The following is a 13221-nucleotide window of genomic DNA, read 5'->3' as shown; positions in this document are numbered from 1 at the left end:
CTAATAGTACAGCCATTCCTTGCCTTTCACTATCTATAATCACTAAAAGTACAGCCATTCCTTGCCTTTCACTGTCCATAATCACTAAAAGTACAGCCATTCCTTGCCTTTCACTGTCCATAATCACTAAAACAGCCATTCCTTGCCTTTCACTGTCTATAATCACTAATAGTACAGCCATTCCTTGCCTTTCACTGTCTATAATCACTAATAGTACAGCCATTCCTTGCCTTTCACTGTCTATAATCACTAAAAGTACAGTCATTCCTTGCCTTTCACTGTCCATAATCACTAAAACAGCCATTCCTTGCCTTTCACTGTCTATAATCACTAATAGTACAGCCATTCCTTGCCTTTCACTATCTATAATCACTAAAAGTACAGCCATTCCTTGCCTTTCACTGTCCATAATCACTAAAAGTACAGCCATTCCTTGCCTTTCACTGTCCATAATCACTAAAACAGCCATTCCTTGCCTTTCACTGTCTATAATCACTAATAGTACAGCCATTCCTTGCCTTTCACTGTCTATAATCAATATATTAGCAACATTTTTCCTAGAATCAAAGTTTACATTAAATATATTTGCAAAAATTTTTTACTTGCAGGTTTATAATCAAAAGCTTTTTTTTTTCATAAATATGTGCAAACTTTTGTCTTGCTTTCAAAGAAATACATTTAATTACACTTGATCGGGGATTTGTTACAGATAAAATAGTGTTACTATGGGACTTGTATCTTTTCTAGACATGTAGGATATCTGGGTATCTGGAAGGTTTTTTGCACACTCAATAAACACAAATCAAGTTTAGTTAAATTTTAAATTGAAAACATCTGATTAAACTCAAGTCCCACAGTTAAGCAGCCAGTTGGTATTTGCTTCTCAGCCACACAGGTCATTTAAGACTTTACTGCAAAACCATGTGTAAAGAATTCTTTGTAATCAACGTCAGGTAGAACGGATCTGGGTTTGCGTGTCCTTGAGCTACACTTAGCACAAAACGAACATAAATAGTACACACTGACGTCAGTCCATTTCAGCAGACGAAATAACATTTATTTAAATGAGAATAATACTGCAACTTCAAGCATTCAGTTACAAATCACTGGTTAAATAAGAATGGCAAGGTATCCTTCATAGCAGTTACATAAACATAATCGAACGTATTGAAATACAGTTACATCCACATCACAGCGGTATCAAATAATAAGTCCTTAGAATAAGTATATCTCACACTAAGTACAACAATAATACATCATGTCTGCATCACAGCAGGTAACAAAGCAACTCTCAAAAGGTCTGTACTGCTCCAAGTACCAAAAATGACTGCTACTGAATTAAAGTGAATTTAGTCATTCTTACTTCCTCTTTCTATTCAGAGTTTTCTCGTGCTTTCACCTTCTTGACCCAAGGTGAAGAAACAACAATGTCGAACAAGACTGTGACACTATGTTATTGAGAATTTCCCTTAAACACATTTCGGTGCAAAATGTTTTAACCAAATTATATATGATATAGAAACAGATTACTATCTGCCCTTAGATCTTAAGGTCTAAAAGCAGTACTTTACTTACTTTTTATATGATTATTTTAATATGAATTGAAAAATAAAATATAAATATATGTTTTCTATGTGTGTTTGTATTCTAAAGGTGGTGTGTTTTTTTTTATCAAAAGAACAATAGTTACTTTTGTTCCTTAGATTTGGGATATAAGTTCATTGTGTAATTATTGATATGTTGCTAACATTATAACATGTGCGTGGGTTTTAATTATTTCAGTTTTATAGTTACCAATAAAAAAAAACCTGACACCATCTCCATCAATGTCTGAGGCTTTGATAATACCAACAACATCCCCTTTTGCTGAAGTTTCCATCAACCTAAAAGTGCTGGTTCTAATAGGGAAATAAAGAAAAAATTAAGCTTTGCTATACATGAAAATAGGTTTCTATTAGAGAAATTATTCAATATAACCAACTATAAAGTGTACAGCTCATCTTTAACAGTGCATACAATGAAATAACATCTCTAATTAAACAACGAGTGCACTCACCCGTTATCAATTAGTGGTGGGTTATCATTCACATTGGTGACAGACACTATGACTGGCACTGTGGTAGTTTTAGGTTCCGTGCCGTTGTCTGTGGCAGTAACATTAAAATTGTAAACTGGTCCAGGAGGTTGGTCAAAATCCAAAGGACTGGGGAAAAGATAAAAATCAAAGAAACTCTTACAAAAGAACTAATAGTCCAGTTGAAACAATTCTGACTTGCTGGCATCTGTAAAAACTCAAAAGTTTGGCATTCATTTCTTCGCATTTATTAACTGTTGACATCAACACGACCTCATACATTGGCTAAAACATTTCTCCGAGCATGAAAACATTTGAATCGCAAAGTTAACCTGTGACTCAATAGGGCAAAAGGAACTCAAGTCATTGTACAACTTTGAGAATGGTAAACAAAACAAAAACATCAAAGGAGCATCAAAAATGTACATGAGTGTTGTTGTTTCTACTTGTGTACTCCCTGACAAAACTACATATCTCTGAGAAGATTCTGGAAGTAGTGCAATCATGTCTAGGGATAAGGCATCGCCTCAGCGTGGCCCTCCGGTGGAAACGTCTAGCGGGTGGAGACTAGATAGGCTAAGTACGAGTAGCGAACCAGGCCCGGCCGGGCTTCCCTGGGTGAGCTTTTGTTTTTTTTCTCTCACTGGGGGTTGGGATGGAAAGAACGCCCGGAACTCAGTCCAAAAAGTCCGCCACGCCGTTCCACTAAGGGGGTCATCATCAGAACCAGGAGCCTGGAGTGGTGACCCCTGCAGGGAATTGTGGGGGTAACAGTATAGGAATATGAGACTGTTCTCAACCACTTATAGCGAGTGGGTCTAGAGATCGGGGACGGTGCTCTGTGTACACGGCACGGCCCGGTCAACCGATATGGCTGTTTACCGTTGGGAGCCCTCAGACAGGACAGGGGTGAAAAGCCCCATGTCCAGGCCTGGTGGTTGGATAAAAGCCTTTCTAACCATCAACGGGATAATGGCACCTATGGCGCAGACGCCCTACTGGACTTCACTGAAGGTGATGGATAAGGCAAATTACAATTTGTAGACTTGTGCCATGGCTGGATGTTTACTTTCTGAAGTGTATTGAAATGAATTTATATCTAACTTTATACATCAAAGGTTATAGGGTTAGGGCAATTAAGATGCGGAGTAACTGGTAACCTTTGCATAAACCAATACCATAAAAAAAATCCTCTCCTCCTCTGAAACATTTGGATTTCAGTTCTCGTGTATCCTAGTCCCTTGCCATAATAACAATGAGGTTAGAATCTGCCCATGAATGAGGTTAGAATCTGCCCATGAATGAGGTTAGGATCTGCCCATGCTAAATTAAACTCTTCCACCTCACTCCATGTATTCTTCTTCTTCTTCTTCTTGAAACTGTCAAGATATAGTTGAGCCTTCGGCTCTTGGAACTCTAAGCCATCAAGAGTGAACAAGATCTCCCTTTCACGGCCTAAATGAGAACAGTGTATGCTGTTCTGTCTGGCGGGGTGTCAGACTCGCGGCCAGAGACCACGTGCACCGGAACCCCTGCCATTTTCCTTTTTTATACCAGGCTTATAAAATGTTTCTTACAAATACAATTTTTCATAATGAGTTCTGATGTACACAGCAATCACTCATTACAATTAAAGTTGCTTAATTCTTTTCATACTATGGTCATACAAAAAAGGAAAAAAAACAACTTATGATGGCCCTAGGAATGATACTTAACTATTATAAAATTGAGTTAAACTGAGACCTAGAACTAGTTGAAAACAAGAAAAATTTGAGTTGAAAAAATATCTTAATTTTTTTGTAAGTATCAGGTCGTGGCAAAAGATGTAGGTCGCAGCTGGGAAAATGCATAGCCATGGGAAATACTGCATTACTCATTAATCTTCAGACTCGAAAACAAGCCTTATTATCATTCTAGTTCAATGTTTCAGTTTCTAATGATCAGGACACTACAAACTTTTCTTGCCTAACACCTATTTCTTCAGGCTGTACTATCACACATGCATACCTTTTGACTTTGATGGTTCCAACATAATATGAATTGTTTCTCAACGTTTCAACACTGAAGTAAGCACTGTTTGTTGAAAAAGTGATAACTCCATTCTGTCCACTGTCTCTGTCACTTGCAGTCACTGAAATTCACCAAGCACATTTCTTTGCTCAGAGAACATTTGGGAACGTCAAGATCATAAGAATAAAATGTACACAAAATGTAAATGTTGCTTGCCAATGACAAAACGATGATGTCCAGGAATGGATTTAAAATATTCATAAATAGATTTTATGGATTTCCTGAAAAAATCTCTATGCCCCATCACAGCAGGGGTTCTCAACTTGTGGGTCGCGACCCCCTTGGATTGACGATTTGCCAGGGTTCGCCAACCACCATCGAAAAGATGGATTGTTTTGTCTATTCTTCTATTGCTGTGTATGTGAGCAAGGGGTGGGGGGGGGGTCACGGCAGAGTGGGGGATTGTAAAAAGGGTGGCCGAGCTTAAAAGGTTGAGAACTGCTGCATCACAGCATCAACTCACTTTGTTTTTTTTTCTCATTATTTTTATGGACCTTTTTTTTCCTCCTTTTAATATTTAATTTGATTTTGGTTTGTAAAGTTGAGTTTTTTATGTTTGTTTGTTTGTTAATTTGTTATCTAATGCACTAATCTTATTTAAAAGGGAAAAAAAATGATGTGTAGCAAACAAAAATGAATCCTTTAAATTGTAATTCACTACTTCTAACTAGATCTAGATCTACAAGTCTATTCAGTTTAATTCACTACTAACTAGATATGATCTAGATCTACAAGTCAAAGGTCGAGCTAACCTCTTAGTACTGAGCTTCCAACAGCTAAATTTTCAGGCACTGTTCCAAAGTACTGAACCACAGAAAACACTGGTGCGTTGTCATTTTCATCCAATATATTAATGGTCAACTGAAATAGAATCACGTCCAAACAGATTGTTAGTTTATACATGTAGTTTTTTTTTTTAAAAAACAAGAAATGAGAAAAGTACAAGAGAACAAATATAAATAACTTTTATACTAGTCAAGCTAGATTCATAATCCAAGTGCGTCAACTAAGTCTATTACAACTTGTTTGCCACTAAAAAGTTTTTAGAAAAATGTGCGGATCCATGTTTGGCCTACACAGAACTTTTAGTGCTGGAATAAATGATTAGCAAACATGGCATGTAATATATTGTTACTACCCTATTGGCGGCACAAAAGGGTTAACTATAGGCTCAGCTGACACACACGTGAATCACTCAGGTCAGCGGGGCCATGGACAAGGGACAGTACTACGATTGCATGCAAATGTGACCAATGTTATGGTCATGTGATCGAAAGCCTGCGGTACGAGTGACACAGTGAGTAAGAAAGCGGCAGTTCAAGACCGGAGAGCGTTGAGACCAGGACTGTTAGTCGGCCATGAAGTCGGTCCTGGTCTAGTCCTCAAGTGTTAGGTACGAGTCCAGGAAGAAATAGAGACAGTAGAGTTGTGTACGGTGATGTACAATGTAACATTTTAGTTGTTGATGTGTTGCCAATTGTGTCGTATTGGCTGTCTTCTACTTATTCACTCATTATTAAAGTACCAGATTATTGGGGAGCTCTTGTTGTCAGGTTCTTGATGCGTTGATGTGTTGTGTTGTGTTTAGCAGTGTTTTACAGAAGGCCTGATTAGGAGAGAATCGTAACAATATTATAGCAACATTAAAGACACAACAGTTATGGAGTGGAGTGAAGAAATATGGTGAGACTAAGATGAGATCCAACAAGAATTCATACAATGCAATGCGATCTAAAGGGCAGATGATGTAAAGGTCATCTGTTTCTGTGGCCAACGGTTTACGAGGGTGTCATGTGGCCAACACAACCACCAACCGCCTTTACTTTCCCCAAACTAAAGTCAGGTAACTCATCAGAGTTGGGTGAACTCTGGGGAATCTGGAAAGTCATGAAATTCAAAATCCCAGTCTTCACCAAGATTTAAATCTGGGACCTTTCGGTTCAGAAGCCAAGTGCTTTCTACTCAGCCACCAAAAAGATGAATCAACTAAACTTGAACCAATAATTGTGTGTAGTGAAATGTGAAGTTTTCAAAAAGGAAACAAATTACTTTTTAGAAGTAAAAAGCTAACTGTAAAGTCCCATATCCTCAGGTAACTAAGGATGAAGGCATTCGTCCTACTACCTTGGAAGGATTATCAAAACTGAAGCCCTCCTTGAAAGACAATGGTACAACAACAGCAGGTAACTCTTCTTTGATGACATTTACATCTGCTGTACTTGCTATTTTGACAATGTTAGTTAAGTCCTGGCATTCTTACATCATCCACACTACCATAATATCTTTTATTTGTAGGTAACTCTAGCCAAGTCAGTGATATATAAGCTTCTTAGTATATGATCCTCTAATATCCTTTTAAAAAATCCTGTTATTCCATTACTACAAAAATACTCTAATCACACTCATTCTATTAGTATATTGAGATAAACAAGTTTACATCATGACCTTAAGTTCACAATTAACCTAAACAAAAACACTACTTACTGAGGCTGTGCTAGTCTGCTGAGACACTGGGTCTATGGCTAGAACACTGGTAAGCATTGTAGTCACTTGCTCATAGTCAATAGGCTGGACATATGAAGAAGCCAAATTATTACAAATCAAACAAAAAATGAGGGCTTATTAAAAGAAAATTGTACAAATAAAAAAAGAACATAAATTAAAATGTAATGATATTTAATCCCTGGTTAGACTATTATTAGAATGTGTGCACTCCGTTTGGGACCCCCTTAACTCAAGAAAACAAAGAAATTAGAGTGCATGCAAAAAAGAGCAGTGAGATTTACAAAGAACAAATATACACATTTAAGTAGAGAAATACATTAATAGAATCACGTCAGGACAGAAGACAAATACGTAAAGTAGAAATATTCTATAAATACTGAACCAACTGAACCATATCTTACAAGAAATACAAAATCTAATAATATAAGATACTCAGACACAAAAATGACACATTTTTTTCTTCCATATATGCTAAAACATATTCATACAAGTGCTTCTTCTTCCATAGTGTCATTAAAGGGTTGCCAGAATCAGCAAGGAAAACCAAGGACTTAGCAGAGTTTAAGTCTTTAATTAACATGCATGACTAGATTAACACACTGATATGCATATGACATAATTCTATTTTTGAAGTGAGATCTGTAATTAATTAGATAAGAAAAGATAAGATGAGATAGTGGAGTTAGAAGACCAGAGTGTGATGGTAAAAATCATAACTGAAAATTCTTAATGAGATTTAAGCCAACTAACACATTGCCAAAGTCAAACTTAACATAACCAAAGTGTAATCACTCTACCTGGCTGCTCTTTAGTTTGATAGACTGAACATTGCCAGAAGGAGGTTGACCTTCTAAGGAATAATATCCAGAGTAGTAATTGGCGCTGTTGGTATCCACCAGCCTAAACTGAAGCGGTGATCCTGTCTGGAACTGTAATGCTTTGATTTCTAGTGTCTGGCCGCTACCGTTCAGTAAACTAGTCATTAAATGAAAAGAATTTGGTTAGTAATCGATACTCAAAGATCTATCTTTTCATTGCACGAGTTAAAAAGTTACATTTATTTAAAATAAAAAAATAAGCCTGCCAAGTTAGCGCATCTCTTGTGCCATTAAAGTATTTAAAATATATTGGATGTGAGTTTTAGGTTATCAATGAAAGACACATTATATAAACTAGTGTACTACTTACTAGTGTGGGGTATTTGTTTCATAGATCTGTCCCACATAAGCAGTGGCAAAAAACTGTGGTGAGCGCTGACCAACTAGTATTTTTACTACTATAGGTTCCTGATTTTTATTGCCGGCATCATCTTGTACTTGAATCTGAATATATTATAGTTATTACCTTTCACTTTGTGTCTATTTTATTATATATATAAGGAGCTTATTTTACAAGAATAAATATATACAGGCTCTATCCAGTCTAGGAATATCACTGAAGGTGAAACCCACATCTGGATAGCATTTAAAGTCAATGTCTACAACACACACATATATTATTACTGTAGTAACATTTATATATAAACATTAGCGTAAACTAAGAATGGCAATGCTAGGTGTTATCACACAACAGAACAATGTCAAAGAAAACAAAACTGTTTACATTGAGAACATATTCTGTGCCTTGAGGAAATGGATCCGATAACGCTGTAATAATATTGACTCTATTACCATCCACAGCTGATAATGTGAACCTGTTATTAGGTGTTTCTGAAAACAAACAAGGTTGAAGCCAATTTAGAACAAGTAAACTTTCTTCGTTCAATACGAAATGTAATCTGTGTTCAGAGGTGTAGCTAGGTTGGGGGGAGGGTGGGGAGAATTTGAAAATCCAAATGAGTGTTTCTACATTAAATATTATGCAAAATGCAGGGCTCCCCAAAGAGGTCAACCCCCCTTTGCTCCCAAATGATGGCAAATTCCTAACTACACCACTGTCTGTGTTTAAGTTTTTCATGTTTTCCTGCGATAATAAAATGTTACTGTAGTGATTATTGCAAATAATATTGTCATGTCAAAAATTAGTTTTTTTGTTTGTTTGAATATAGAATAACTAAATTGGTTGGGGAAAAAAAAAAGATTAAAAGTATGATGAACTCAAATCTTATTTTGATACTTACGCAAAAGAATCTGAAATTGTGGATTCGGTTTATTGACTGGCACTGTATCTGGGTCAGAGACTGTTAAGGTGTAAACAGTAGTGCCTGAGCTTGCTGCTGGTGAGACCACAGCTAAATATGGAACTGGCTGATTTATAACCATTGGTGGTTCATCATTCACATCTGACAGTCTCAATCGAACAGTCACATATCTGACATCTGAAATATATAGTGTATTAAAAGCATTCAAATGTGTTTTTATAATTCTAATTTTATATAAAACAAACAAGCTGTCAGATTTTATTTTTTTTTCCGGTGAAGGAAAAAGCAATAATATGCGTTGAATTGTAATTCCAGTAAAACTGACACATTTCAGTCGTACAATCATTTTCTTCCCAGCAATGCTTTGAAGACCAGTTCATACATCTCAGAGTAGAGATATCATTGATTTAGTGTGTTACTGTCTAAATATCTTTTGTCCTTTCTAACTTAATAAAGCCTTGCATGAAGTTTCTCTGTGGTGTTGTCTTCATTCTATTACAATTTTAACTTTTTTCTCTCCGCAATTATTTTTCCATGTTTTGAAGGAATTCTTCATTTGCTCATTACTATTTCACTACCCCTGTTATGATTGGGCTTCAATAGCTTTGTTGTTTGCTATCATAAAATGTTGTATTTGGTATAGAATTAAAGGGAAATTCATGCTCTTTTTATATAATTCAAAGTCAAGTTTAAAAAATTAAACATTAATTTAATTTAATCAGGTCAAAATCAATGATGGTATCATCGATTAGGAGATAAAGAGTTAATGAAAGTTCTTAGTTGTATGCTTTTTTTTTTCTGTAAAGTCTTAGTTTGAGGGATTTCACAAGAAAGCCAAGAAAGACAGGGTTATTTGACACTTTTTTTACAAGAGAGCAAAATTACCCACAAAACTTTCAATATAATAGGTCAGTGATTGAAACCATAGGTTTGTATACAGCAAATTTAGGTTGTGTTTCAGGATTTAAGTTAGTCATCAGTTTCTAAACACAATATCTTCCTATGTTATTTTGTTTGCTAAGTTAAAACAATCTCAAAGGTAATAATTATTTAATATTAATATTTAGGTAATTGAAAGAAAAAATTGACTGGAATAAATAGAGTGCATATTAAAACATTAATATATTACATGATAAAAAAAAACAACATTTTAGGTAGAATCAAGTGAGAGCAGTTCATTAATGAAATAAAACCAGATTTAAAAAATTGAACTATTGAAAGCTCATAACTTACTCATTTGAAATTAATCTTTACAATTACAGAGCAGCTAACTCAAATCAAGTTGTATAACATAGAAATAAGTCAATTAAATTGTAATACTAGCTAACTTTACAGCTGCTTCATTATGTATGTTTATAATATGATAGTATTTGAGCTTGTAACCAAGCATCTGGGATTAAATGTCACATTATATACATTCTATTTCAAGTTAAATAAAAGTGTTTTTTTTCAGAAAGCATTTATTTGAATTTGTCTCAGCAAATAAAATACATGTATAAAAATGCGACTTTATCTTTGTCTTTCTAAGTATTATATTAGATAGTGATTTTGTATAATTGAATTTGTCTCAGCAAATAAAATACATGTATAAAAATGCGACTTTATCTTTGTCTTTCTAAGTATTATATTAGATAGTGATTTTGTATAATTTGATATGTACCTGTTTACAAAACCTTATCTTTTTATCTTAGAAATTTCAGTCGTTCCTACTATACAGAAGATAATTACGTCAAACACATATCTTATCTTATCTTATATAATACAGACGTTACTTCAAAAAAGAAGATGATTACGTCCTAGGGGTCATGCATTTAGTCATACATATGAACCAATGACCTAAATTCTGCCAAGTCACTGGTTTTCTTGGCTAGCTCAGGCAACCCATTCCATGCTCTAATAGCACTAGGGAAGAAGGAGCATTTGTACAAATTTGTCCTAGCATATGGAACGAGGAATGTGCCTTTATCTTTGTGTCTTTCTGAGTATTTTATTAAATTTTGTTTTTGTATTTGAAGATTATAGTTCAGTGTTTTATGTATAATTGCTACTTTACTTCTATCCTGAAGGCTTTCTAAATTTAGTGATTTTACTAAAGGTGTTACTCTAGTCAAATGTAAATATTCGTTTGTTATGAATCTCACTGCTCTATTTTGTGTCTGTTCCAGTTTCTTAATTTTTTCTTGAGTTGAGGGGTCCCAAACAGAGGATGCATATTCTATTCTATTATTAGTCTAACCAAGGTTAAATAACATTTTAGTTTTATGTTCTTATTTGATTTATAGAAATTTCTTGTAATAAACCCTAATGCTTTGTTTGATTTTTTTAATAGTTTCATCAATATGGGGATTCCATGACAGTTTTTCATTTATTATAACACCTAGGTATTTTGCGTTTTTTAGTCTGTGTTACTGGTTTACCATGAATAAGATAAGTGGAATTAATTTGTTTTAGTTTTTTTTGGTACACCTGAGTTAACTAGTATTGGTGTTGATTTAGAGCCATTTATTATTACAGTTTGTTCTCTCCCTATCAGAAAATCTTTAATCCACTGATGCAATGGACCATCAATGCCAAAATAATTTAATTTTTTAAGCTAACTACGGTGGTGAACTTTGTCAAAAGCCTTGGAAAAATTGAGTAAGATATCTATTTGCTCACTATTATCTAAACCTTTTGAAAAATCATCAATTAGTCCTATTAGTTGTGTTTCATATTATCTATATTTCCTAAAGCCATGTTGGTATGGAGTAAGGACATTATGTTTGTCTAAGTGGTTTATGATGTTGCTACATATTATGTGTTCTAGGATTTTACAAGTGATGCTGGTAATTATCAATCTGAGTATCAATCTAGTTGTGCATGTTAATTAAAGACTTAAACTCTGCTAAGTCAATGGTTTTACTGGCTGATTCAGGCAACCTATACCATGCTCTAATGACATTAGGGAAGAAGGAGATTTGTCACTTGCAAGAATTTTTTGTAGTTGGAAATTATGATTCAGTTTTTTATGTATCATTTCTACTTTAATTTTTATGTCCTGTATGGTCTCTTTTGTGATTTCCAAAACCTTTTATCAACTCACTCTGTCTGTCTGGTAAAAAGTGTGTACACATTAGTTCTCACACAGACATTCTTGGATCAAGCTGAAACTTCACTCATTATGTTGTTTAATAGCAACAAGGGAAACTAATAATTCAGTAATCACATGTGGGGCTCAATTTGTTGGGTTTAGTCCCATTAAATAATTTTTAAAGCTATTTCTCCCTCACGCATTCTACAATCAAGTTGATACATTAAACAGTTATTTCTTGTACCTAACAAAACATGAATCAATAAACAAATATATTCAATTAGTCAATTGATTATTGGTAATTAATTATTTTGGAATAAGGGAAATAACTTGTACATTATTGGTAGATAAAATTATAAGGATAGAGTTCTTCCCCTTTAGATAAGCTTTGTTTTTTAAAGGATTTAAAAAAAATATTTTGCTTGTAACTAATGGTGCTACTCTAGTCAAAAATAAGTAAATAGTAAGTCAGTAATACTTCTAATAAGAACAAGATATATAAAGTTAAAAACATATTTTTCGGTAAAGATTAAAATTAGTTCCACTTTTGCACAAGGGTTTATGCTACTTATGTACATTATGGGTAACATTTTACAAACGTTGTACACTTACCAGTACTATTGCTTCTACTTGTTGCAGTTAAATAGACTTCAAACACAGGATATTTTTCATAATCAAAACGTTTTCTGTTAGTCTCTGACAAAATACTTGCTAAGGCTAATTGACCATTGCTATTGATTTGAAACATTGCAGTCACATTGGCGATGTTGCCAGTTACTGTGTAAGAGAAATTGGGCAAGACTGTGCTGAGGTCAAATAGTGTTACACCATTGGCAACATTTTCTGGAATGGTATTGTCTGTAACATACACCTGTGCACATCCATTATGAGTTGTGAACACAAGATATACACAAACAATTGTTACAAGCTTCTGTATAGGAATTGCAACAGAACTGTCAAAAAATGTTCCTTTTAAATCCATGATTAGAAAGAATGACTTGGTACATCCAAAAATGTAGTGTTACTTTAGCTTGTTGCTGACTTCATATGTTCCTTAAAACTTTATTGTTGATCTACTGTCTGATCAAGCCTGAAAAGAAATGAAAAACATTTTTTTTTACAGCAGGCAATTATTTTTTTTAAATTTAAGTCATGAAGCTATTTAGTACATTATGGTATAAATATCTCTTGCAGCTATTGTGTACATTATGGTGTAAATATCTCTTGCAGCTATTTAGTACATTATGGTATAAATATCTCTTGCAGCTATTTAGTACATTATGGTATACATATCTCTTGCAGCTATTTAGTACATTATGGTATAAAATATCTCTTGCAGCTATTTAGTACATTATGGTATAA

At 34.3% G+C, this 13221-nt stretch overlaps 1 protein-coding gene across 2 annotated transcripts in view; it reads right to left on the bottom strand.

The window, feature by feature from the left end:
- The window catches only part of LOC106062762 (neural-cadherin-like), a 61067-nt gene that overhangs the window by 37744 nt on the left and 10102 nt on the right, over nt 1-13221 (bottom strand). For both annotated transcript variants that reach the window (XM_056044218.1, XM_056044278.1), the window contains exons 2-11: nt 12472-12949; nt 8769-8966; nt 8252-8358; nt 7838-7971; nt 7447-7624; nt 6629-6712; nt 4897-5005; nt 4082-4205; nt 2057-2203; nt 1795-1898 (exon numbers count right to left, since the gene is read on the bottom strand). In XM_056044218.1, the coding sequence (XP_055900193.1) occupies nt 1795-1898; nt 2057-2203; nt 4082-4205; nt 4897-5005; nt 6629-6712; nt 7447-7624; nt 7838-7971; nt 8252-8358; nt 8769-8966; nt 12472-12841 (1555 nt within the window). In that variant the 5' untranslated portion in view covers nt 12842-12949. The remainder of the gene's footprint in view (nt 1-1794; nt 1899-2056; nt 2204-4081; nt 4206-4896; nt 5006-6628; nt 6713-7446; nt 7625-7837; nt 7972-8251; nt 8359-8768; nt 8967-12471; nt 12950-13221) is intronic.

The sequence above is a fragment of the Biomphalaria glabrata genome, chromosome 1 (assembly GCF_947242115.1).
Source record: "Biomphalaria glabrata chromosome 1, xgBioGlab47.1, whole genome shotgun sequence".
In the NCBI taxonomy this organism is placed as follows: Eukaryota; Metazoa; Mollusca; class Gastropoda; family Planorbidae; genus Biomphalaria; species Biomphalaria glabrata.
This window is presented reverse-complemented; position numbering and strand designations above follow the sequence as displayed.